We start from the raw sequence: 24,316 nt of genomic DNA, 5'->3' as shown, positions 1-24,316 counted from the left end.
TAGAGTAAAAAGGTGAGGGAAAAAATGACTAATGTATGTGGAAGATGGATGCAGAAGTTCAGATTCCTGTTGACTACACAATTTCTCTGAGGGATTCACACTGACTTAACATACATCTTGTGCCCTCTCTGTGAGAGGCAATGCTTGCACACTTGAGAGATCCATGAAGATGGGGCAGTGAAGATGACAAATGGTTAAGATGATACAAATAGCTACAGGAGAGAGATGGATATATTTCATTTAGGGTCTGTGTCTTGCAAAACATTTGGGACACAAAGGTCTTGAATGGAGCTGTTTACCTTCTTTTTAAGAGCATTCATATATAGAAATCACATTTATAAACGATGCATGCCTTTTATAAAATGTGTATGTTTGACAATGCTTTGATTAAGTTTGAGAAATATGAATAGGGATTTTGCTTAACTTGTGGCCAAACTGCTTTCCAGCCCAAAAGTAGTATGCTGTGACTATAATAAAGCATACTATTCCATTCTTATCCTGCTCCTTTGTTGTGTTGGAAGAGGGAAGCAAAGGAGCAAGTGTTCTACTGTGACCTTCCACAGAAGATAGGATTCACTCCTCTTCTGAACTCTATCCTGCATTACCAGCATGTTGCACAGGATCACAGCAGTGACAATTTTATTTCCCTTCCTGTCTGTTGTAGTTGGATCATGTTGATCAACAACATTGATTCTGTATCAGAATCAAATTAGGTTTTCCTCCTGATTTCAATATTGAGAACCACATCCCCTTATTAGAAGTGTGTGAAAAGATGTGTGACTGTGTCTCTCAACACTGTTGTGTTCCTTCATAAGGAGAGTCACAAGTGTTGATCTCTCACTGCTTGTATTTTGTGGTGAAAAGCAGTTTGAGAATGTGTGGCTTTATCACATGGATAAGACAAAAGGTTTTGAAAGTTTTCAATAGCTTTTGCAAGCCTCATCTGCATAGCAGTTTCTGATAAAGGTTAATTCAGAAAAAAACATTACTAAATCTGTGCTTAACTGCAAATCACTGGTGTGATCCTGTGCATTTCAAGTCTTTTGAGGGAGATGGCCCATTTCTATTGAAGTAATTAACTGTTGGCAGGACCTGGGGTGCACTTCCATGCATTCTGGTTTTCATAATGTCTTTTGTTGATTGTATTTGAGTTGGTTTAACCTCTTCAACAAATTACAACATGACAGTATTTATGCAGCTTGCTTATTACTATGTGAACTATTTATCCTGTCACAGAGAAAAAAATCTGCTTTAAAAGCGTTAATCAGTAAAATGTCTGTAAAATCTTTGTGGTTTGTGCAGATTTCTAAGAGGTTTTTTGTTTGTTCCTGTATCACTCCTATCACTTAAGAAATGGATTTTGCATTGAGACATCTTTCATTGCTCTTTCAACCCCCATTTGAGCAATTTGCATCTCCTTAAGTACTGATAAGAGGAATCATTAGCAGAATGCACTTAAACAGCTTTTTATGGAGTAAAGTAGATTGAGATTTTGGGGGTTTGCAAGTGCCAAGAGCTTGATTTACAGAAATAAAGAATGACAGCTCACCTTCTGGAAATGTAATGGGAAAATGTTTATAATTTGCAAACCACAGGGTAGACTTGTGCACTAAATGTGAGTCAGCTGGAAGGCCTGTACAGCAAATTAGACACAGATGGAAAACAGGGTACGGTTTTGTAGCACAGCATCTGTAGAGCTTAACATTTGACCTTGATAACCCTGGCTGCACTGCTTCACTCTGTATTGGTTCTGGTGATTTAGGACCTCCTCAGACCAGCAGTGGAAACGAGCAGCACTCCTCAGCCTCTATCTTTGAACATGTGGATAGGATGTCCCGTTCCTCAGATGCCAGCAGACGGGTCCCGAGCAAGATCCAGCTGATTGCCATGCAACCCATGGCAGCACCTCCGGTTCAGAACTCGGTGCTCTCTGATCGAGTAGCAGAGACCAACAAAATTAATAAAGAGGTATTTTTGAAAATGCTTTGAATGTTTTTGGAGGATTGTATGCCTAGACAAAGGGGAATTGAAAAGCATCCAGTTTCTTGTTATCAGGAGCTCCTTGTAAATCCCTGAGGAGTTAAATCTTGACAAGTTACCGGAATAATCCTGTTTCCATCCAGAGAGATTATCTGACCTGTTTCTAAGAGATGCCTAAACCAAAATTTAAACACAGAGAGGATTTGATGGTCAGTATACCTTTGTATTAGCATCCTTTTGCCAGTCAGCAGGACATGACTGAAAGAGAGTTGTGCTAATTAATGTATGAGAATTGAAACATACGGCCCACCCTGGTTTTCATTCTACACTATTCTTTTACTTTTCAGAACTCAGGATATTGGTTGTAAAAAGAAGTTATCTCAAAACATTCTGGGGTGTGAATTTGCAGCCCAGTTCATAGCTTTCAACTTGTAATGTGTTTACCTGACAGTAAACATACAAAATTTCCTGCTCTCTTTGAGGCTTGTGCTACTGTAAGCAGAATATGAGGAGGGATATGAACCTGGGGCATGAGGAGAGGTGATGCACTGTAAAACCACATCATACACTGCCTGACAGTAGCACATACCTGCATCCTGGTCTGGTACTGGGTGTAAGATGACGGTTTTTCATAATTCAGAGTGGAAGATTACTCAAACCTGTAACTGAACTTCATTAAGAATCTGTTTCTCAGTGCCTTACTGAAGAGAATATGTAAATCTAGGATACAGAGGCAAGAGGAGCCACAAAACAGAAATTTGTCTGTATGGACAGGACACATACGATTCTAACTATAAACATAAAGAGCAAGTCTGACTTCTGTCCTATATATGGGGTTTTTGGGTTTTTTTTTTTTGATTTTCATGAGAGAATACACAAAAATCAATTTCTATTTGGTTCTTAATTTGCTGATGCAGATGTGTTCCAGAACTAGTCCAGCACAGGCAGTGCAGTTGTACCTAATCTAATCCTCAAGTTGTACCTAATCCTAATGCTCAAGTGCTTACCAGTGATAAGAATTATATCAGTGGGTTTTGGGCCAGGACTTAGAAAGTGTGGTGTTACAACAGCTTTACCCAGATAATGAGATGCACTCCATGAAATGCAAAAAATGGTGGGAGAGAGGCCTGAAAACTCAGCCACCAAGATGATGTAGAGCTGATAGTGCCATGTTCATCTGGGGATCTGGGCGCTTGTGTTGCTCCTGTGCTCCTGCATAGCATATGGCACAGCAGAAGCACTGAGTTACGAGCTCAGTTGGCTCTTGAAATTCTTGCTTCTTATGTGATGAAGGTCATTAAAGGGAAAGGGTGGCAGATTTTAACACTGTTGATCAAATATCTATCTGCTTGCCTAGCATAGCTAACTACAGCCTGGTTAGTGTTATTTTTTTAGAGCAGTGTTACGTCTGGCAGACAGCAGGAGTTTTTTGTGTTCCTCCTGCCTTTTGTTAACAAACTGCCACTACCCTCTAATTGCACCTGCTGTGCTGGCAATCGTGTTGTGTATAATAGTACGTCTACCTGGGGAGACAGTGGGGAGACTGCATAATATCCAGGAAGGAAAGCATGTTCATAAATGGTTGTGTCTTATTTTAATCCTTCAGAGATTCAGGGGAGGGAGGCAGGGGCAGGCAGAGAGGTGGGCAGGAGAGGTTTGCAGAAGAGCAGCAAAACCCAGTTTGCAAAATATGCAGCTGAAAAAATATTCCTCCTTGTTTTTTTCTTCTCCTTCCTTAAGATACAAACAGCCCTGAGGCATAAATCTGAGATCGAGCATCACCGCAATAAGATTCGCCTCCGCGCCAAGCGTAAAGGGCACTATGAATTTCCAGTGGTGGATGACGTGGTGGTGGTTGACTCCAAAGAACAGCACAGAATATATCGCAAGGCACAGATGCAGATTGACAAGATCTTGGACCCTGGAGGCAGTGTGCCTACTGTCTTCATAGAGCCCAGGAAGAGGTAGGCATTCCAAAGATGCAATGAACTATTTTCTTTTAGAGTCAGTGCCCAAACTACATCAAAACTGTACTTCTTAACTGTCAGAGCTTAAAATAATTTTGATCACTAGTTGAATTTGAGTTATCTAGGTGAAAAGGATTGGGTTGTTCTAAACACTTTTATTTATTTCAGTATATGCTGCTATGTTTTGATTTAAAATTATTTTTTTCCAAGTTCTCAGCAGTGAATTCTTGATAAATAAGCCCAAATGCATGAAAACAGTCTTAAAACAATTTAGTCCTTGCTCTGCCATTTGTTTGAATAATTCTTGTGTGTGGTGAGGAGGGATTAAAATTGCAATATCTGCACTTAGAAAGAAACCTGCGAGTAATATAACCAACAAGTAATAATATTTTTTTTTGTAAAGCAGAAGGGGGGGTGGGGAATATGTAAAATAAGGAAAACCTTGAACAACCTAAAAACCATAAAGATTCTGAATGTTAAAGGCAAATTCACAAATCAATGAGATTACCTTGAGGGAATACATAAAAGGTTATAAGGTACGTCTGTCAGCCTCACAGACCTGCCTTCCTGGCCTTGTGTTTGCTGAGAAAGTTTTCCCTGGGTTTTGTTTCAGGCTTATGAATACAGGCACTTTGTTCCTGGAGCACTGATGCCCAGTGGGTGCTTCTGCACTGATAGAAAGTAGCTTTTCTCCAGTGGTGTGGGTTCCTCAGCTGGTTTGCCTGGTGGCGTTAAACCCCCTGGACCAAGCACAAAGCCCTGATGGCAGTGTGGTCTGTTCTGTGCCTGCAGATGTGTCACACTTTGGGCTGGAGAGCTGGAACACAGGCAGCTTGGACAGATGAATGTAGGAGAGAGGTGACTCTGGAGAGAATTTAAGGGAAGAATGGGATATTTTAGAGAGTTGCCAATGAGAGTGTTATTAAGAGAAGCTTGAGGAAAGAGATTTGAGCTACCTAATAGGACTGGTATAGAAAACTGGGAAAAGGAAGAGAAACGGGGCTGAGGCAAGGATGACTTGGAGGAAGTGGGCAGAGGAGTTCAAGCTTGAGTGGGATGAGAAGAAAAATTTCAAAAATAAATGTGATTACCTTTGTCTTCCTCTCTCTGCTTTTTGTCTTTCTCCTGTTAAGTTCTCGTGCAAAGCGTTCTCCCAAGCAGCGCCGTCGCCACCAGATAAACGGGAGTCCACTTGATGCTGAAAAGGACAGGTTAATCACAACTGACAGTGATGGGACGTACAAAAGGCCTCCAGGAGTCAATAATTCTGCATATATTGTATGTATGTCTCTTGAATGGCAGGAATGTTCTGACAGTGATGACAGCTGAGACTTTGGCAGGTTTTTGGCCTTCTGTTTATGGTCCATATGACATGGTTCATTTCAGTCATGTAGTTAGCATGTAAATCAAAGTGAAATAAGGATTTCATTGACAGTCTGTCATTATTAAGCAGTAGAATTCCACCGAGTGTTCCTTGATACTACAGAGGCCAAGAACCAAAGCCTTGTTTTCATCAATGCCGCTATGTTATGCACATGAAAGTGTGCATGACATGTTCCACAGTATCTTGAACACAGTTTCACTCTAACTCTAGTCCAATTTGCTGGGTATTATATATTCATATATTACAAGAAATTTCATACTTTGCTCTTACAGAGTGGAAGATTCAAGTCTTTTCGTGAGAAATTTTCTCATCTTTCAAATGCTGGAATTAATTATTAATGATAGAGAAACACGTCTTTGTACTACATTAACTTGAAACAATTCTAGTGCAATGTCTTGAAAATTAATTTTGTTTCACATCTAAAAAAAGAAAGACGCTGGAGAATACTTCTGTTCAATCATATCCATGTCACAAACAGTATTTAGGCATCTTTAGCCACTTCTAAGCAGATTTCATTAAGCCAAATGCTAATACTGGAAGGCCCTGGACAGTTCTTATCTTTAAAGATGGTTTAATAATTTTAAGAATTTCATTGTTAGCTGCATATGCAGTCAGGTAACTCTGATGTCGATTTCTGCAGTTTCCCTTTGCCTTCAGACATGAGTGTGATGATTTTAATGTCATGCTGCAGTAGAATGAATTATCATCTGAAGCTGTTTAATTAAGACGTGGCACACAGCAGGCTCAGCCCCTTTGGCATCTGCAGTGAGACTGCTCAGAATGCTAAGTCCCTAATAAAGTAGAAGCTTGTGCCTCTTGACGACTGATTTTGCAGTCTGCGTGCAGTGGTAAGAATGAGCTCTGATAATAAGTCTGCTGCTGTAAAGCTCGTTTAATTTCCTCTCACTGATGAACAATAAGCCCATGTGGTAAGATCCCAGGTTGTAATTATGATGCATGCCTAAGGTATTGCTGCAGTGAAGCACTTACATGAATCCCATTCAGGTGATGCACCCAAGTTCAAGTTGGATGCAGGTAACCACTTATCAGCTTCCTTTCTGTGTTTTTCTAGGAGGTAATGATTGTTTTAATGTTGCTGTTGATGTGGTCAGTTATAAGCTGAAGACTGAATTAATTTCTTAGACCTGCAAAAGCTGCAAAGAAGCCAGAGATGTAGACAGAGCTGATTGTTTTGTTTTCTGGATGGAGAAATACTCTCTGCATGACTTCATTACGTGCTTGCAAACCACTGTTACAGCTGAGTAACTCCTGCACAAAGCTCTGCTGCCTTACCTGAGATCAGAGTCCCTCAGATCACACTGAATGAAGTATTTGAGCTGCTGGTGTTATGTATGTGCATGCAGAAGTGGGGAGGGTAAGGGCAGGTGCTGTGGTTCTGGCGGACAGTGTTGCTCGGACTGAAGGCCCACAGGGGCTTGGAAGCTGCTTAGATCTTCTCTGTGGCTGCCCTTCACCTTCCTTCCGTTTTCTCCAGTCCGATCCAGACTTGCCTCCCGACCCCCAGACGTCATCCTCAGCGGATCTGGGGAAGTTCCCTGGCTTGCCCTCGCACCCGGTGTCGCAGTACGTGCCCCCGCAGCCGTCCATCGAGGAGGCTCGGCAGACCATGCACTCGCTGCTGGACGACGCCTTCGCGCTGGTGGCTCCCAGCAGCCAGGCAGCCAATTCCACGGCCGCGCCTCCGCCCGGGGTGCCGGCGGGACAGCCGGTGAGGAGCTGCTGGGCACGGCCGGGGGCACCTGCAGGCACTGGGGATCACCTCGTGGGCCAGCTCACCTGCAGGCACTGGGGATCACCTCGTGGGCCAGCTCACCTGCAGGCACTGGGGATCACCTCGTGGGCCAGCTCACCTGCAGGCACTGGGGATCACCTCGTGGGCCAGCTCACCTGCAGGCACTGGGGAATCACCTCGTGGGCCAGCTCACCTGCAGGCACTGGGGATCACCTCGTGGGCCGGCTCGGGCGGTAAAAGACACATTTGTGACGCAGCTTGAAAGGTGTCTCTGGGGAGTTAGCACCGGTTGAGCCATGGCCACTGTTGTTGTGCCCTTGCTGTGAGGACTTGGCACAAATGCAGAATATTCCTGAAACAAGGAGAATTCAGAAATTCACACAAGATGGTGAACTTGCTTTCTGCACTGTTTGGTTGCTTTTCCCTTGTCCAATCTCATCCACAAGGGGTTTTCCTTTAGGATAATTTCAGATCTTCTCAGTTAGTCTTTCACAACAACAGTCTTGCTGTGTCTGAGAGTAAAACTTTTTTCTTTTTTTTTTAATATGTGTGGTAGTTCCTATTTTGACAATAATAAAAAAGAATCCGTTTGACTTAGGTCATATTTTTCAGCAGGATATCCAAAAACTTTCAGGAGGTGAGGGATAGGGAAGCAGTGTTTCTGTGTATGATTTTTCACTTTTGATGGAGCACTGAAACACATGGATAATCTTGTAGCTCTGATTCCCAAGCTCTGATGAGTCTGAGCCCTGTGGTCTCTGCTGCAGTCTGATGCTGTTCGAGGTCAAAAGAGATTTCCAAATGCAAAGCTTGGTTTTTTGCTAAGTAGACATTGGAGCAGCTCTTGATCTTCTGCAAGTGAGAAAAAGTATTTCTGAAAGGTTTTTAAATTAAGACTCTGATCACACTGAAGAGGCTGTAGCAGTGATTCCCAGATCTTCTTGTGCTCCTCTGTTTGTAAAATGGAAGTTCTTATGGCTGACATCAGGTCTTACATACAGGCTTAGTGATCTCTGCCATTCATCACTTAAAAGACTGACCGTGGACTTCCTAAGGTATGAATTTTTATTTTAATTTGGTGCTTTGTTTCATTCTTCTGACAGAGATACATGGAATTTGGAATGACTCCGCCAACAGCACCAGGTCTCCTACCAAGGTAGCTTTATACTGATAAAATTTTCATTTATTATTTTCCTTGCAATTACTCCAGATTTTTTGTTGGCACTGGTATATTGTTATGCAAAGTACTGTATAAATGAGACAGGAATCCAGATCCAGTTATTTATTTATGAAGCATAAATGACATATGCATGCTGTATGGAATCCAAGCTTGTGTTTAAAAGAAATGTGTTTCTAGCCCCTCAGCTATAGAGATGTCCTTCCAATGTTCAGTAAAGCACTGAGTCTGAGCTTTTGGAGAGCCTGAAACAGTTACTCAGATGCATGTAATTGTCCCAGTACTCTTGCTTTCATCTTGTTTCTGTATCCTCAGGGCAACACTCACTCAGAACAGCTTTCATATGACTAACAGATTCATTCTATTTTTAACTGAGTTGAGAATAAATGACAGATCTCAGTGACCCTCACAGAGAAAGTCTGCCTTGAAGCCCTATTACTATAAAATAGGGGAAGAACAAATTTTCCATCTTCTCCTGCCCTTGCCGTGGGAGAATTGTGTAAAGAGGAGAAAACGGTTGTCTGGGTGATGGTTAATTTCGCATTTGGTTCGTGTGTTTTAATCACATGTGAAGTTGGACACTTGAGTCACAGTACTCACTGGGGAGAGACTTGTCTCACCCTCTCCAAGCTGCTGCAGTAAAATGGTGGCCTTGTGCTGCTCTCTCATTACCTTCTTAGAGTTTACCATATGAGATGAAATCCCACAGATATCATATCATTCGTCAGACTTCACCTTTCACTGCCTTGGAAACTTGATGATAAAGTGGCTGTGAAGAATTTTCCTTGATTTATTGTTCTGCAACTTGATTTTTGAGAAGACCAAGTAGAAAAGGAGAAGTTTCTCAGCATCTTGCTTAGATCTTGGTTGGAGATGACAGTTTCAGTGTGACTGAAGCATAGATGAAATGGCACACAGTATGACATCTGGTATACTCCTGGTAATTGAGATTACCTTGATTGTGAGCTTTGAGACTGCCAGTATAAAGCATAACCAATTACTTGTTATTGAGATTTTGTCTTTGTTGGCCTGTTACATATTCAGGGAAAATGTGATAAATCAATCACATAAATAAATTAATCGCACTGCTGTAGTCCGTGTTGATACACCTGAGCAAGATGGTGTTCTCACAACGTGTTTTTTGTTCAAAAGTTTGTCATTCTTTGGCATAGGCAGTCTGAATTTATGTAAACCACAAAAGTTCAAATGCTGGCTTTGCCAGTGTCAAGAGATTAAGTTAACAATCTACAAAGTCATTGATCTGAACAGAAATAATTCCTCTAAGTTTTCAACAAAATAGAAGGTTTCCTAAAGCTTGGTCAGTAGAAAACAAGGAAAGAGTTGTCATGCTTGTGCAGTGGGAGTTATTCTCAAAATCTGGAGATAATGACAAACAAATTGATAGAAGCAATGCACCAGTTAGAGGAAAGAAAAATAACCTGAGGTCAGTGTGATTAGGTGGCATGTATCAATGTCATAGTCCATTGGGTTAAATATCCAATGCTTGGAATAATAGTTGGGTGAGCATACTGTTCTCTTCTCTGTAATAACACCATCAGCATCTTTAATGGGGCAGAACCAACCTGGGGAAAAAAATTAAATGTAAAAGACCTAGGTCACATAAGAGCTAGGCAGTTATAAAGGCATAATGAACAGCTTTTGCCAGAAAATGGATATTGAATCATGCAGCAGAGATAGATATACTGAGCTATAGTGGATTAGTGGTGTAAAATTGATTTTTGGAGCGGTATCTCCTGACGTAAATGACTGGAGATGATTTTGGGGTTTTTTTGGGTGTGCAAAAAATTGAAAGCAGCGTTTCAGTCTGGAAACAGGATGGAGCATTAGAAAGCCTGTATGATGCAGATGCAGAGCTGTATTCTGGTTTTATACTCTTACGTTGACCTTTGACTTTAAAGAGAAGTTATAGCTATCTATTATAAAGAAGATGGAGAAGGTGAAGCCTTATTAAATGTGAACCTTTCAAGTGCAAACACATCAGGAATAAAGAATTTACTTCCTGTCCTCTGAAAAACTGGCACAGAAAGAATACATTTGGAGTAATGTTGAGAAAATTTTTTCTTTAGAGAACATCAAAAAGTTGTAATTTGTCAGCTTCAAAATTCCAGCTTAACACTGCAGGCATAAAGGGCCAGATGATCACATCCCTTACTGATTACAGTGATTAACATAACAGAAGTGATGTTGTTAAACATTACCTACCCATTGAAGCATTTATTTTAACTAGCTTGTGTGGTTGGAAATGATTTCCTTTGGATCTGCTGAGTGGACAGGTGGGGATTGTGTGGTAGGGAACTGGGGAAATTCTAGCACTTCCACAATGGGATTGTTACAGCTTGAAGCCCTTAAACCTCCTTCATTTAGTAACACTGCATGCCAAATTGCTCGTACTTTTATTTACAATTACTTGTTTGTGCTTTATTAGGCAATTTATTGTCTCAACTATCTTTGCTATCTGGCTGTCATATGAAGGTGGGTAGTTTTCCAGATAAAGTACAGATCAAGAATAGTCTGAATTAGATTCAGTCACAGGATTTTGTGGTAAAGCAAAGGGGTGTAAAATTGAGATCTTGAGGAATACGATACGCTGCAGACTGTAGCCTGGGAGGCCTAAGATGCCATTGTGGTAAAAGGCATGGAAAACTCATCCCTAGCCCTCACTTTGTGTAGTTCCATGTGCCTGAGTTTGGCTGCTTGTCTCACTTTGCTTCTTTTACACTCACACAGTTAATGAAGTGAGATGGATTACAGTTTCTGTTGTTAACTCTTTTTAGCAAATATTTAACAGTGACTACCAGCACCAGCCTGATTGTAAGGAAACATTAATTTCAGTATACATTGTGTTTCTTCACAGGTACTAATGACAGCTTTGAATAGTTTCATCAATCTTAAAGAGCACAATTTTGAAAACTTCCTAAAAAATTATCAGAATACTTAATGAAGTAATAATTCTTCACAAAATACACACGTAATGCAGTTTATCTTGTGGTTTAGACCAAGAGAGCCTAGAAACTCTTTGAGCAGAGTCAGCTTTGTTGCTGAGATAAGCAGCTACATCACTGCTGAAGTCTCACTTTTCTAATTTTCTTATTTTTTTTTTTATTGAAGATACTTTTTTCCCCCAAGGGAAAAACAAGATCTTGAGATGTGTAAACTTTTTTCTCTGCACTGAGGAGACTGCAACATGTGAAAAACACTTGCGTAAAATTTCACTAAAATATATTCTTCAGGTGTAAATATTTTCCTCAACATTGAAGATTACAATTACATTAAAAGGCATAAAGAACTGCTGTATGAGGCACACCTACGTTATTGTTTCTAATTAGGGATTTCACTTATTTTAATCTCGAGTCTTTTTCCACAGGCAGAACTTTGGGCCAGGTTTCCTTCAGCCTGCAGAGTTAATGCACGGGGAGCAGCCACCACCTGAGGTTCAGTATTCCTCCAGAGGGATGTACTCAGAGGAAATGCCATCAGTGGCACGGCCACGACCAGTTGGAAGCACTGCAGGTACACTTCACTGCGGTTGAATATGCGGTAAAATAGCTGATCCTTTTCTGTATCTGTACTTATGCCAAGGTCACCAGTAAGACGTCATTCTCCTTCAGGTGCTCCATGTGATATGTGGTCCTTGTCCTCAATGCCCCCCAGAAAATGATCACAAAGTGAGATTTACTTTTCATAGGACCTTGCAGAAAAAGGAAGTGCTTTGCTCCTTTTTTAGTATCTTGCAAGCACTGGTTATCGCAAAGCGTATTTTCACAAAGCCCCATTCTCTAAGAATGGAAAATTACTTGTTTTAGAGATTACAATGTATGCTAACTTTCCGTTTTGAACTCCTTCTTTTGTGCTAAATGAACTAATTGATGTATCCCAAATCAGCATGCTAAATAGCAACATTTTTTAATACTTCTCTACATCTGCGTTTCCTATTTCTCTTTGTAGAACTGTATGCATTAAAGAAGTATCTCTTAGACTGAATTTATCTATTTCTCCTGTCCCACATGAAATCACCTTCCCTGATTTGGTTGAGGTGATTTTGATAGCAGTCACCAATGCTATCATGAATAAGATGGTAACATCACATGGCAGTTAAGCAGCAAACACTTCTAAAAATAAAATACTGTATTGCTATGCAAATGTTACAGTTAATTTTCTCCCAGATAAATATTTTCTTCCTTGAAAAAGACCGGAAATATGATCATATACTTATGTCAGGAGCCCAGTTTCGATAGTTGCTTCTATCTCCCTGTAAATGTTAAATGAATGAGAATAGTAGGAATATGCAGTAACTATTACAGCCTAATGATGGTTATTTTATTCTCTGATTCACACTGTTGTCTAAGTGTTCATAGGTATTCTGCTTTAAAGTTTGGAAATACTTCATATATTTATTTTCTGTCCCTCAGCATAATAACATGTAAATATCGAACTTCTCAAATATTGGGGGGTTTTGAGAGAAAATAGGAAAGTGATCTGACTGTCCATCACGTAAATCACACTGTTGTTCCTTGTCTTTTCCTCCCCTTTTGTACATACACACAGTTTTATGTATCTCTGGGTTAAATGTGTTTCATTTCTAATGAATAATAAAGTATTATTAGTAATTTTAAAAATAAAAATATAAATTACATTTCCCTGTGGGGGAAAATTAATGAAGAAGGAAAGCTGGCATGTTGTTACATATCTCTTGCAATTAATGGTGGCAGCTATCCTTGCATATGTTTGAAAGCAGTGGGAGGGAGGGAAGGGAAGGAAAAGGAGAAAGGAGGAGGTTGGCTTTCAGGCTGGAAGGAGATACAGTGTGTTCTGACCTTCTGGTTAGTTAAGGACAGGATTGTTTAATATTTAACCACAAAGCAAAGCTGAGAGAAGCACACTCTTACATAGTTGTGTATTTTATTCTTCAGAGCCATGGAACAGGAGGCAGTCTGCAGAGTTAGGGTCTTGCTTGCCAGTGTGATGCAAATAAGGTGTGCCACAGGAGCAAATGTCTTCTCTTTGCTGCTGAGTAACTGACAGAAAAGCATTGCCAGAGCTTTCAGTAAGCACTGTTTTTTGGAAAGGGCTGGCATGTTTTTGGAATGAAGAGTAGCCCATGTCAGGGATGCATGTATCTCAACCTCTTCTTTCGGTGCAGTGCCATGAAATGCATCACACTCACATGAACTGCACAAAATGCACATAACTTTTCTGTCTTTATTCCACACTTACAGCCTTCTTTCTGCTGATTTTTATTAATTGCACAGAAACAGAGCTCCATTTTCTTCTTGTCTCCTGCTTCCAGCAAAGTTTTATGTTATCATGTGTCTGCCCTGCGAACTTGACTGTGTATAAAGATGAAAAAAAAAACCAATATTTGCTTTTAAGGTTCTCAGATACAGCACCTCACTCAGGTGGGAATTGCTAGCAGGATCGGAGGTCAACCAGTGGAGATCCCCTCAGGCAGAGCAGGGCATGGCCAGCCGGGGGGGCCAGGGTGGCCCCAGTATCGTGGAGAGGATGAATGTGCTAGGCGAGATGCAGTGAGTACTGTTACACATTTGCATAGTTTCCAAAGTAGTGATATGTTTGGGTATTTTTTTCTTGCATTACTGTTTGGAACTTTTTTCCTGCTGGAATACTTTTAGTTGCTTCTCTGACATTCTTTGCTTTGCCCTTCGAACCCTTGTTAGCTCTTCTGACTTCTGCTTGCTGTTCTTTCACCTTTGCTTCTCCAAATGCTTTCTCTCATTTTACCCTAACCTTTTTTTTTCCTCACTTGAGGCCTTCACCCATTAATTGCAGTTCATCCAGTTCTGCTTCTGAGCTCCAGCAGAGGTGGATACTGCTTTCCATTCCTTCTTTGAAATATGCCTCTCTATTTTGAGATCACTGTCATTAGAAAACATTGAACTAAATTGTCCCAGGCTACCATCCTATTTTGTATGCATAAAGTTCTTTTATCTTTTGTGTTAGTGCTAACAGCAGGAGTCAGGGCAGCAGAAAAAAGTACATACTTGCATTAAATGTTAGAGGTGTTTCTAAACAAGTTACTTTCCTGGCCCAAGTCAGCAGGATGTGGTAAATGAATCCATACTCATTTACCTGTCTTCCCCAGGCAGCTGTGGTGATGTCATGTTCTTGGCAGCAGTGCTTCCAGAGGTTGACATTTCTGATTCAACCAGATGTGTGAGGTTAAAGATAGTATATGGCCTTGCCAGGAGAGAGACACCTGCCTGCTACCAGTCCCTCTTTGGTGTACTTGCATCCTGGAGCACACTGACCTGTGACAGGTTTATTGCAGTACTCTTGAGAGTGACAACTTTATGCTTCTTACCCTGCTTCTTAGTTTAAATTATATTTTTTTCTGGTTTCTTCCTTGAGAAAAGAAGACAGGATCTCCTCCTTTTGCATATTTAGGACAGTGTGTGTTCACACAACTTCAAGTTGTTTTGCAGTATTGCATGTTTGTAACATAGCTTTGCAGAAAAGAAACTCAACAAGATGGGCTTATCTTTAGATTTTGATGAAATTGAGCTGCCTCCAGCAGCATAAAGTTTTTGAGAACTGGGTGCACCATTTGATACTATTCAAAAACTTCAACTGTCAAAGCCAAAAGATTTATTTCCTTAATTTAATGTGCTTTCTCTGCTTGAAACGGTGGCATTTGAATGAAAGATCATAATTTCAGTTTACATTGAGAAGAGCACTTGCTTAAGAGATCTCAGTGAGTCAAATTTCATTTTCAGAGACATCTCTGGGTTACCATTTATTGACCTTTCTTTACATTTGCATCTCTTTTCTGAAAATGGCTCTTCTAGATCTTGTGGGTGCGTTCCTATTGAGGTCATTTCAAACCAGGCTCTTTTTCTTTCAGTTCATGGCAGTTTAAAGATTTCCTTGGCTTTGCCAGAACTTTTTGCTCACTGGTTGCTGCAGTTCATTTTTTACTGCAATGTGATTTTTTTTTCCAGTTTGTTATTAAAAAACAGGCTAAAGGAGGAGATCTTGAACATAAAAAACTTACTTGAATTTGGTGTCATCCATTTGTAGGAGAGCTTACATATTGCCTGAAATTTATTTTTCCTGTGAGCAATTTTTTTTTTAAAAAGATTCTTCCAATTTAAAAAAAAAACCAACAAAACCTTGGTCTAGTAGCTTTCTGTAGTTAAATAATTACCTTCACAGTTTGTATTTTTTTCACTAGGAGAGAGCTCTAAATTTGTCTTTCCTCATTTTGGCAGTGAGGCTTTACTTAATGATGGTCATGTTCCTTCTGGTACACTATTCAACTGGTCCTATGCAAAACTTGTCTTGCTGTTCCCTCATTCTGAGCAAGTTTCTAAAATTAAACTGCATTTGAGAAGATGGAAATCCAGAGCATTCTTCTCACACACATACTGGAGAGGGATCTGCATTTGTCTTCCTGCAATAGTGCTTTTCCTCACAGTATCCTCACCCCTTTATTCCTGAAGTCAATACCTGATTTTCTGCTGGAATATGACCTCACTTGAATGTCCCAGCCCAAAGCCAGTGTGCAGGGTACCACCAATTCACCTTAATTCTTCATTCAGAAGGCCCAGGGCAACCAGGAGAATGACAGCATTTCCTTAGCTGACACAAAATACAATCCTGAACAATCCTGAAGTGCTCATCTGAGCAGCAGAGCAAATCAAGCCAGGCTTCTTACAGATGGGTTCAGTGTCTTGCATATCTCCACCTCCCTCCTCCACCTGGCATCACCTCCTACCCACCTGCAGTCCCCTGTAGCTTTCCACTGTTCTCCCAAGCTTTCCTCCAGGTTTCCAGTGTTTCCCTTTCACTCTATTTTTCTGCTCAGCTGCCCACTGTAGTGTCTCTAAAAAATCTCACCAAACTTAGTTGTCTCTCAAGTCCCCAAGATAGGCCCTGTGAGATACATGCTGGCTAAGAGATCCAGCAGAGAACAGCCTAACTTGACCTTTCTGCCCCTCAGAAGCAGATTCAATGATAACAGATAAGGTGATAACAAATCAGGTTATGTCTAATTAGCTATCTGGTTTTGTGAATTTTACTTATCTATTCATACACACACATATGCACGTGTATGTATTTATACATCTAGTTCAGTTGAAATTGGCCAGAGGTCAACAGGTATTAAATGGAGATTAACTAATTTACACTTTCATCTCAAAAATCTTCATTTCTTAAGAAGGAAGATTCCGTAAAGATATTTTTCAGTTGTTTCATACTGCTGTTAATTATCCAGAAATTTCTAGATAAAAATATAAAATGTATAGATATTATGTAGAACTATGTCTCTTTGCATATATAATGTTATATAACATATCTCTGTGTGTTTCTGTTAGTAAAGAAGTTTAAAAAAAACAGCAAAAATTATTTCAGTCTCTTTGCTCCTGTTATTTTGCTGTTGTAGGTTAGTAGAGGTTAGGTTTCTAAAACAATGTGGTATTGAAACTTCACAGGCCTGTTTAATTCTGATGCTTATGTGAAACCACAGAAACACACCCTTTTCTTTTTCTGAGATATTTAAGAAAACCTCGATAAACTTACTGTAAAAAACAGACCCTGTGGTCATCAGACTCCCTAACTTTCCTGTAGAGGCCATTCTTATGGTGGTAATTCAGTGCATTGTGAGATAGGAGCTGAATCACATAGTGCATTTTAATGTGAAAGTAACCTGAACATAATTTAGGTTGCTGTTAAGACTCATGTATCAAGGAGTGTTTCCTTTTAGTATTTTTTTATGTCATCTCTTCTCTATAAACCCACAGAGTACTTGTCAGGTTTGCAAACTCTAGACTGCACATATGAATTAGTTTCAGGTTTCACTGCCAAATGAATAATTCTGAACAATCAAGAGACCCATTCATTCCTTTCTGATACTGAAATCACCTCTCTTTTATAGGAAATAAGACAGAATGTTACTTGGGAAACCTTTGCCTATCATTCTTCTATTAAAGCCTCTTTTCCCCTTAATCTGTCTCCCAAAATTAACTGTGTAAAGGAAGAGTGCTGTACATGAGCTGCACAAGAGACTCAGAATCTGTTAATAATTCTATTTTATACAAAATGGCTTAAATTTTGTTCATTTGTATTATGAGAGATGCTAAGGAGCTTGCTCCCATGCATTTTTGTGTTCCCTGCTCACCGCTGCCACTGTCACTCTAGGTCCCCCGTATCCTTCCCAGGCTCTGCTTTGTAATGTCTTCATTCCCCTCCCCCTCACTCCCAAATCCTCTTCTAGCTGACCTTGCTGTCCTTTCTTCCCCCATCAGGCTGCTCTCCCTGCCACTCCTTAAGGCTTGTTCCCAGAGAAAGGTAGTGCTCACTGACGTGTGGTGGCTGTGGTCTGAATCTGCTGCTCCCCCTGAGAGGGGATTACGTTGCTTTGCTCCCACCTGTGTGTTTGAGTCCTCTGTGTCCAGCGTTTTCTTCAGGCTGTGTCTCAGCCTCCAGCAATACGAGGCAAGAGGAAAAACACTTGCTTCATTCAGGCTTGTCAGCTGGAATCCAGATTTTCAAAATGCACCTTGTTTGTGTCCACGCTGGGCGTTGGTGCAGTCACCCAGTGTACTGCAAATCCATGCTTTGTTTTAGTGTAAGCAGGTCGTCTTGCAGAATGACAAGCCATAATGAACTCAGGCTTCTGTTCTCTGTCTCTCTTGTCTTGTTAGAAAATGTATGTTACTGAACACAGGCAGAATTAACCCCTTCCTGCCATGAAACAATCATTGTCCCTAAGCTGGGATAGCATTTCTCAGAAATTGAGTATGGACAAATCTAATCTTTCAAATCCAAGTAGTTTTCTTCTGCTGCTTCTTCTGTTGACGGTGTTATACTGGTCACAGGGTCCTCAAAAGTGTAGTCTGAACAGGCAAAGCAGGCAGAAAAAGGGAAGGTGGAAATACTAGTACCTCTGTTTATAAATAGTATGGCAAAATGACAGCCAGGAAAAAAGTGATTTGCCTGCTGTCTTTTAGGAAGTTGATGGAAGTGGATGGTAAGAGAAGCCATTCCTGTTGATTTCCAGTCCTGTGGGGTTTCTCCCCACCTCCTTCCATTTCAGTTCCTAAACACACTGTAGATTGCAAAGGGGGTCTCTGAACTTGAGGCAGTTCAGCAATTTTGTGTACACTTGTTGTTTTGTGCTCTGTACGAGACATCACTCATTCATATAACAGAAGAACCATTGCAGCAGATAGAAGCATATCCATGTTGCTTTCCCCCCTGTTCTTTGCCTTTTTGCTTTCTTGTCTTTTCTGGGATAATCATGTTTATTCAGAAAGTACATTAACGGTTTCTCCCTTTTTCCAGACGCATATGCATGGACACCAAGAATATTCCTCCTCACCAGTATTCCAGATGCCGAGGACTTCAGCCAGGCAGCCCTCAGCACCTCCTGCTCAGCTTCCACACAACAGCCTTCAGGGCCAGGGCCTTTGCTACACCACCAGTTCCACTGAGGATCTCCAGCCAGGTCACTCGTCAGCCTCTCTTATCAAAGCAATTAGAGAAGAACTTCTGCGACTTTCTCAGAAACAGACAACAGTGCAGAACTTCCATAGTTGATTTAGCATTCCATTGCAAATCTGCCAGGTATCTGCTTCCTATGGAAGCAAAGACTTAGAGGAAATCAGCAATGTTGTTCTCGCGAAGGAAGGAACTTCCACAACTCTGTTGACAGCATTCTGGAAAAATCAAAAAAGGCAGCAAAATGAGAATTGTAAGGAGAGATGGGGGACAAACAGGAAAAATCATCGGTGTCATCACAAGTAATATTAATTAGTCTGCTAATATTATGGTGCTCCTCTTCTCTCCTTACCCTCATTCAGGCTAACACATAAATAAAACCTTAGGTCAAGAACTCAGTACTCCAGCAACAACAACAAAAGAAAATGACAGGAACAATCTTGAAGAGTGATAGACTCCTTTTTCTAAGGAAGTAGGTGAAGTTTTGAATGAACTCAGATGACATTTTGCAAGAGATTACAAGTATTCTTATCTCTCCAGTGCTTATGGGGAGCTGGTTTGTGTTGCTGTTCTGCAGGATTGCAAACTGTATCAACTGAAGGGTCTTTAAGGTCCGATCTCACATAAGAATCACTTTGGTTGTTAGGAACGAGGGGACTACTTAGAATAAAAGTCTTTATGAGTTACTTGTATCAAACTGGAACGATAATTGTTAAAGCTCTGTGGTTCCAAATGGAGCTACCCTCTGCACTCTTCCTTGTTTTCCTTCTGGTGCTGAAGCTTCAAGTGTTCCTTCATCTTCAATGTTTGCAAAGTGAAACATTGGCCTTGTATAATTAAGAAAATATTTGTAGACTCATTCAGGCTGGAAAAACAAAGCAGAGCATGCAAACAGAAAGGGCTTGGTATCTAATTTGTTAAAAAAATATTGAAAACTGGAAGGGGAATACTCAGCCACAGTTGAATTTGGGGAAATGTGTATGTATATCTTTAAAAAAACATCTTTGCATACTAAATGCTCTTGCAAGACCAGCGATAAACTATTGCCACTCTGTAGTTTGCTTTGTGGACAGAAACCAATCCAGCCTGACTGGTACAGGGTCACCAGCATTATGTTATAAATTGATGTCCTAAATCATTGCTTATGTTTGGATCTGAATAATTTTAGTGGAAGTCAGTGACAGTTTAGAGCATTAACATAGGCTTAGATTTGCAGTTTTGAGACAGTTTCTATATTTATACTTGTTTCCACTGTCCCTTTGGACAAAGGGTAAGCATTATCCCCATGGTAAGAATGGTACGTGCCATGGAACTCTTTTGTCGCTGTTTTTTTTCAGAGTTTTAATTTAAAATTAGCTACGAATTTACTAATATTGGCCATTGCATAACTGTAACTGACATAATACATACAGACATTTTGCTTAAGTCACAATTGCTTGAAGTGTTTTCATTTTTAGGTCAGAGTGAGCTAGAGCTACTAAACTGGCACAGAGATGGAGGGCAGGCTCAGTGTTGGTGAGGAGGCTTGGGAGCCCTACTCTAGGGCAATGGACAGCAGAAGAATAGGTGCTGCAGTCTAAGTGTTTCAAACACAAGCAGGAGGTAGTGGTCAAGGGTCTAAGGAACAGAGATCTGCCAGAGGGAATGTTGGGCAGCTGGGCAGGGGCTGGGGTAGAAATGGCAGTGGTGAAGTACAAGTGCGTAACACTGGTATGTTATGGTGGTCTTTGGCTACCACATCTGCTCCTGGCTCCAGTGCACAGTTCAGTAAGAGCAGCAGGACTAACTCAGACTGAAGTGAAAACAGTTGGGAGGACGTGGTGGAAGAAGTCACCTCCTTACCTTATTGATGAAGTGTGTACGTCATACTCATGGCCGAAGCCAAACCTCAGTTCCTCGGTGGTGTGGAATAAAAGGTGGTATGTTTCCCTCTTTACTAGGAAGCTCAATTATTTTTCTGTTTACCTATGATCATCAAAATGCTGTATGAAACTGTTTTGAGGGACTCAGAGTAATGAAGAAGCATAAATTAGTTTCCGGTTCCCTGGCCTTTGTGTGCAGCCCTCATGGGCACGGGTTGAGGTTTGAAAGGAATCAGAACACCAGCACGGTTGTAACAGCAGTACCAACAGGTCATTATGATTTGAATTTTTTAAGTTTTTTGTGTGCTAATTCTAGGATAAAAATAAACATTTGTTTTCTGCCAACTTTGTAAACATGAATGTTGCCAATACTTCTGCAAAATGACAGGTTTTGAAGAATGAAGAGTGTACCAGGCAGTGTTCATTTGGTCGTTTTGACAGTGCTGAAGACTGACTGTTGCTAAGTGTTCCCATTAAAACCATCTCTTTCAGACCCCACATCCTTCTCCAGTTTAATTCTGTAGTGAGCTCAGAGACCAATGCTTATAATATTAGCACATTAGTGTGACTTCATTTCAAGAAAACGTGGTCTTCTAGGAGGTAAATTAATTTTGTCTGTTTCCAGCTCTTTAAGAACAATATGTTCTTTGTAAAATAAGAGCTTTGAAATTTAGATTTAAGCCACTTCTCATTCATTGCTGGTAATGGTGATGCTATTGTGAAATTCCATCTTTTTATATTTGGGTGTGTATAATTTCTTCTTTCAGTCCCTAATCTTATGAAGAACACAGGACAAATATGTACTTGTAAATAAAAGAGGCTTTCTGATGAGGAAAACCCTCTTTCAAACTTTCAACAGGATAGTAAAATATAAGAAGTCAGAAAGCTGTGTTTGGAAGTTATGTTCTCAGATTGGCTGGAGACCTGATCCAGTGTCCAAAAAATTGGTATGGCCTAGTCTGTATCCTCATATAGGAAGAAAAGTAACACAAGTTACCAGCCACCAGTTCCAAGAACGGCCTTAACAAGGGAGTCCCACACTTTCTGCAGCTACAGGGAAGGCTGTTTTTTTTTTTCATGTGCTACAAAAGGATTCTGTGGAATTCATATGCCAGAATGTGTGTTTCCACTTGAAAATTCTGGGGGTAGAAAATCTGTAAGCTTCTGCATCCCCATGTCCTTGAGTTCTTTTGCCAATTTTTTTTTATTGCCCTATTAAAAGGCAGGAGGGGGGGGAAACCAAACAAACCATTTTTTCCCTGAAACTTAAAGTATCCTGGTTTTAAGTATCTGTTAATGCATCTACTGGTTTCTGAAAACACCTGTCAGATGAAAAGTTGGTACAGGCACAGAAAGCTGTTACCAACTGTTGCATCCATTTCCATGACTAAACCATCTGGTTCATGGAATCCTCGGGCTCTTCCCTTTCTTCACAATTTTCCTTGACATTTGTGTTTAGTCTGTGTTTAGTTTGGCATATAAAAGAACTTGGCAAGATGAGAGCTACATAATTTAGCATGGTTTCCTTTTTGTGGCCAAAATGTTGACCTCCAGCCTGCTTCTCGGTTATTTTTGGAGCTAAGTGAAATGTTGCAGTTATTTTTCATACACTCATTGTGGAAGGTGGGGCCTGCTTCAGTACTATGAAATATTTTCCAGCAGGATGTAACTCGTGGTCGTGCCAGTGGCTGTGGGCTTTTGACTCGGGGAAGAAAACCTTGTTTTCAGGAGGAAAGAATTGCATAGGTGCTGGACTGGTAATGTTAAATATGGCCACTTGGGCGCAGTGAGTGGAATCTGAGTGACCCTTTGCAATGCACTGTCCTTGCAGTGGTTTGGATCAGGCTTCTTACCTTGTGGTTGGGGAGCAGCAGTGTCAGACAAGGTCTGTGTGTATCACCCTGCCCCAAAAGGCTGGTGCGGAGTTGGCTACCCAGTATGGTGCACATTTATGGACACAAGTAAACACACAGAGTGATCACCCAAAAGTGCGTGTTCCTACCAAGCCAGTGCCTCTAAATTAGACCATGAACAGCAGGGTTACAGCATTATCTTAGAAAGAGGCTGTGCACAGTAATTGTAGCTTCCCAGGAACCATGACAGCTCACGCTGTTGTTGTTAACTCATGGCTTGAAAACATGTTTGATGGATTAGATAAGGAAGCTGGGTGTATATTCAAGCCCAAGTGAAGTCACCAGTTGTGTGATGTGGATGACAGTAGGCAGCTGAACTCACTTTTTTAACTTTTGCCCCCACTACATTCCTCACTTTTCTAGCTATCATAGTTTTTACCTAAAGGAAGAAATGTGCATTTTCTGTTGCATGCCTTAACTAGCAGTTCCTTGTAAATAGCTGGCAGTCCTTGAAAATTCCCTATTTTGGCCAAGAGCTTTGAAGTGGCAGGATGAAGAACATTTGTGCCCTTGAGGTGAGGACATGTTGTGGGCCATATTTTTGCAGATGTAAAGAATTAAATGGATTTAAAAAAAAAAAAAACAAAAACACAAACAGACACAGTTTGTTGTGTTCTGAATATGGACAGAAAGCTGGAAATTGATGGGAAAAAAAAGGATGCCATCTGATTGTCAGAAGGCCAAGGGCAGCAACCAGGTCTCCAGGACTACCTGTGACAGTAAGAAGAAATCTTAGGGATTCCCCCTGACCCCACTCAAGTAGAGTCCATGACAGCCCCTCTTTGCAGTCCTGCATCACTTGCAGTGCTGATTTGTATGGGTGAAGAACTCCTTTCATCAGTGAGACTCCCAAAAGCAGTTCACCATGGCTGTAGAGTTTCTCCAGGACTGTTTAGATGTGCCTAGAGACAAGCAGCAGCTTTGAATCGCCTAAATGTGGAAATGAAAATCCAGTTCCTTTTTGTGGAGGGTATGCTTTTCTCTTCCTGTTAGATATTGTTTAGAAATGGAGGAGACAGGATGGGGATGTATTCTGCTGTCACCAGCAGACACATTTCAGTGAGGGCAGAGCATGCTCAGCTTGTGACATGGGATTGGCAGTTCAGATCCAAACATTGCTCTGCATGTTGCCCCTGGCTGCATCTGCATGACTTCCAGTGAAAACCATGTAGGTCACATGTGCTTTGGAAGAATTCATCCTACAGATTCTTCAGTGCAGTTTGGGATGCACTTGGCAAGATGTTCTAGCTTTGACCTACAAATCCCAAGGTGAGTTTACTCACACAGTGTAAGAAACTTGAGAAGCAACAATCCCACAGAGTTTTACTATATTTTTAAGGAGGCTTTTCTGGAGTAGAGCTGCAGTCCCATAAATCCCACCGAAGACTGACAGATTAAAAAAGAAACTACATTAGCATTAGGAAAATACACATTTCTTTGCACTTCGTAATTTGTAGAGATGGAATGTTTTGTCTTGATTTTGTGTTACTTTTTTCTGGTACCTTTACATAACAAATATTTTTTTTTTGCCTTTGTAATGGCCACTCCTGTTTAGTTTTGAGTAGTTCTTACTCCATAACTGGAAATTTGTGTTTAGGCTGTTACATCTAAACTGGAATAAAGTATTGGCACATTTGAACAAATGCTCTGAAGAATCTTTTGAAACAAATGCTAAACCGCCTTGGATCCCTGACATGGTGGTTTTCAGGTTCACTTGCAGAAATCTTATTATTGCCACTTGTAGAGAAGGTGAAATGAAATGAGAACTAAAGAGTTGAAAGATGAAAATTATTGGTTTGCATTT

At 40.7% G+C, this 24,316-nt stretch overlaps 1 protein-coding gene across 3 annotated transcripts in view; it reads left to right on the top strand.

Moving 5' to 3' along the window:
* KIAA1549 (KIAA1549 ortholog) overlaps positions 1-23,968 on the top strand; it is a 143,056-nt gene extending 119,088 nt beyond the window's left edge. The window contains exons 13-21 of one of the 3 annotated variants that reach the window (XM_088055153.1): positions 1,763-1,968; positions 3,721-3,944; positions 5,081-5,225; positions 6,827-7,060; positions 8,188-8,240; positions 11,647-11,792; positions 13,653-13,807; positions 17,543-17,585; positions 18,582-18,719. In XM_088055153.1, coding sequence (XP_087911279.1) covers positions 1,763-1,968; positions 3,721-3,944; positions 5,081-5,225; positions 6,827-7,060; positions 8,188-8,240; positions 11,647-11,792; positions 13,653-13,807; positions 17,543-17,566 — 1,187 coding nt within the window. In that variant the 3' untranslated portion in view covers positions 17,567-17,585; positions 18,582-18,719. Of the gene's footprint in view, positions 1-1,762; positions 1,969-3,720; positions 3,945-5,080; positions 5,226-6,826; positions 7,061-8,187; positions 8,241-11,646; positions 11,793-13,652; positions 13,808-17,542; positions 17,586-18,581 lie in introns of all 3 variants that reach the window. The other 2 variants (XM_005527895.3, XM_014256904.2) reach the window with 2 other exon arrangements.
* The last annotated feature ends 348 nt before the right edge of the window (positions 23,969-24,316 follow it).

Source organism: Pseudopodoces humilis, chromosome 5 (assembly GCF_049639895.1).
Source record: "Pseudopodoces humilis isolate 2021_Gansu_Grassland_sample_001 chromosome 5, ASM4963989v1, whole genome shotgun sequence".
Classification (NCBI taxonomy): Eukaryota; Metazoa; Chordata; class Aves; order Passeriformes; family Paridae; genus Pseudopodoces; species Pseudopodoces humilis.
This window is presented reverse-complemented; position numbering and strand designations above follow the sequence as displayed.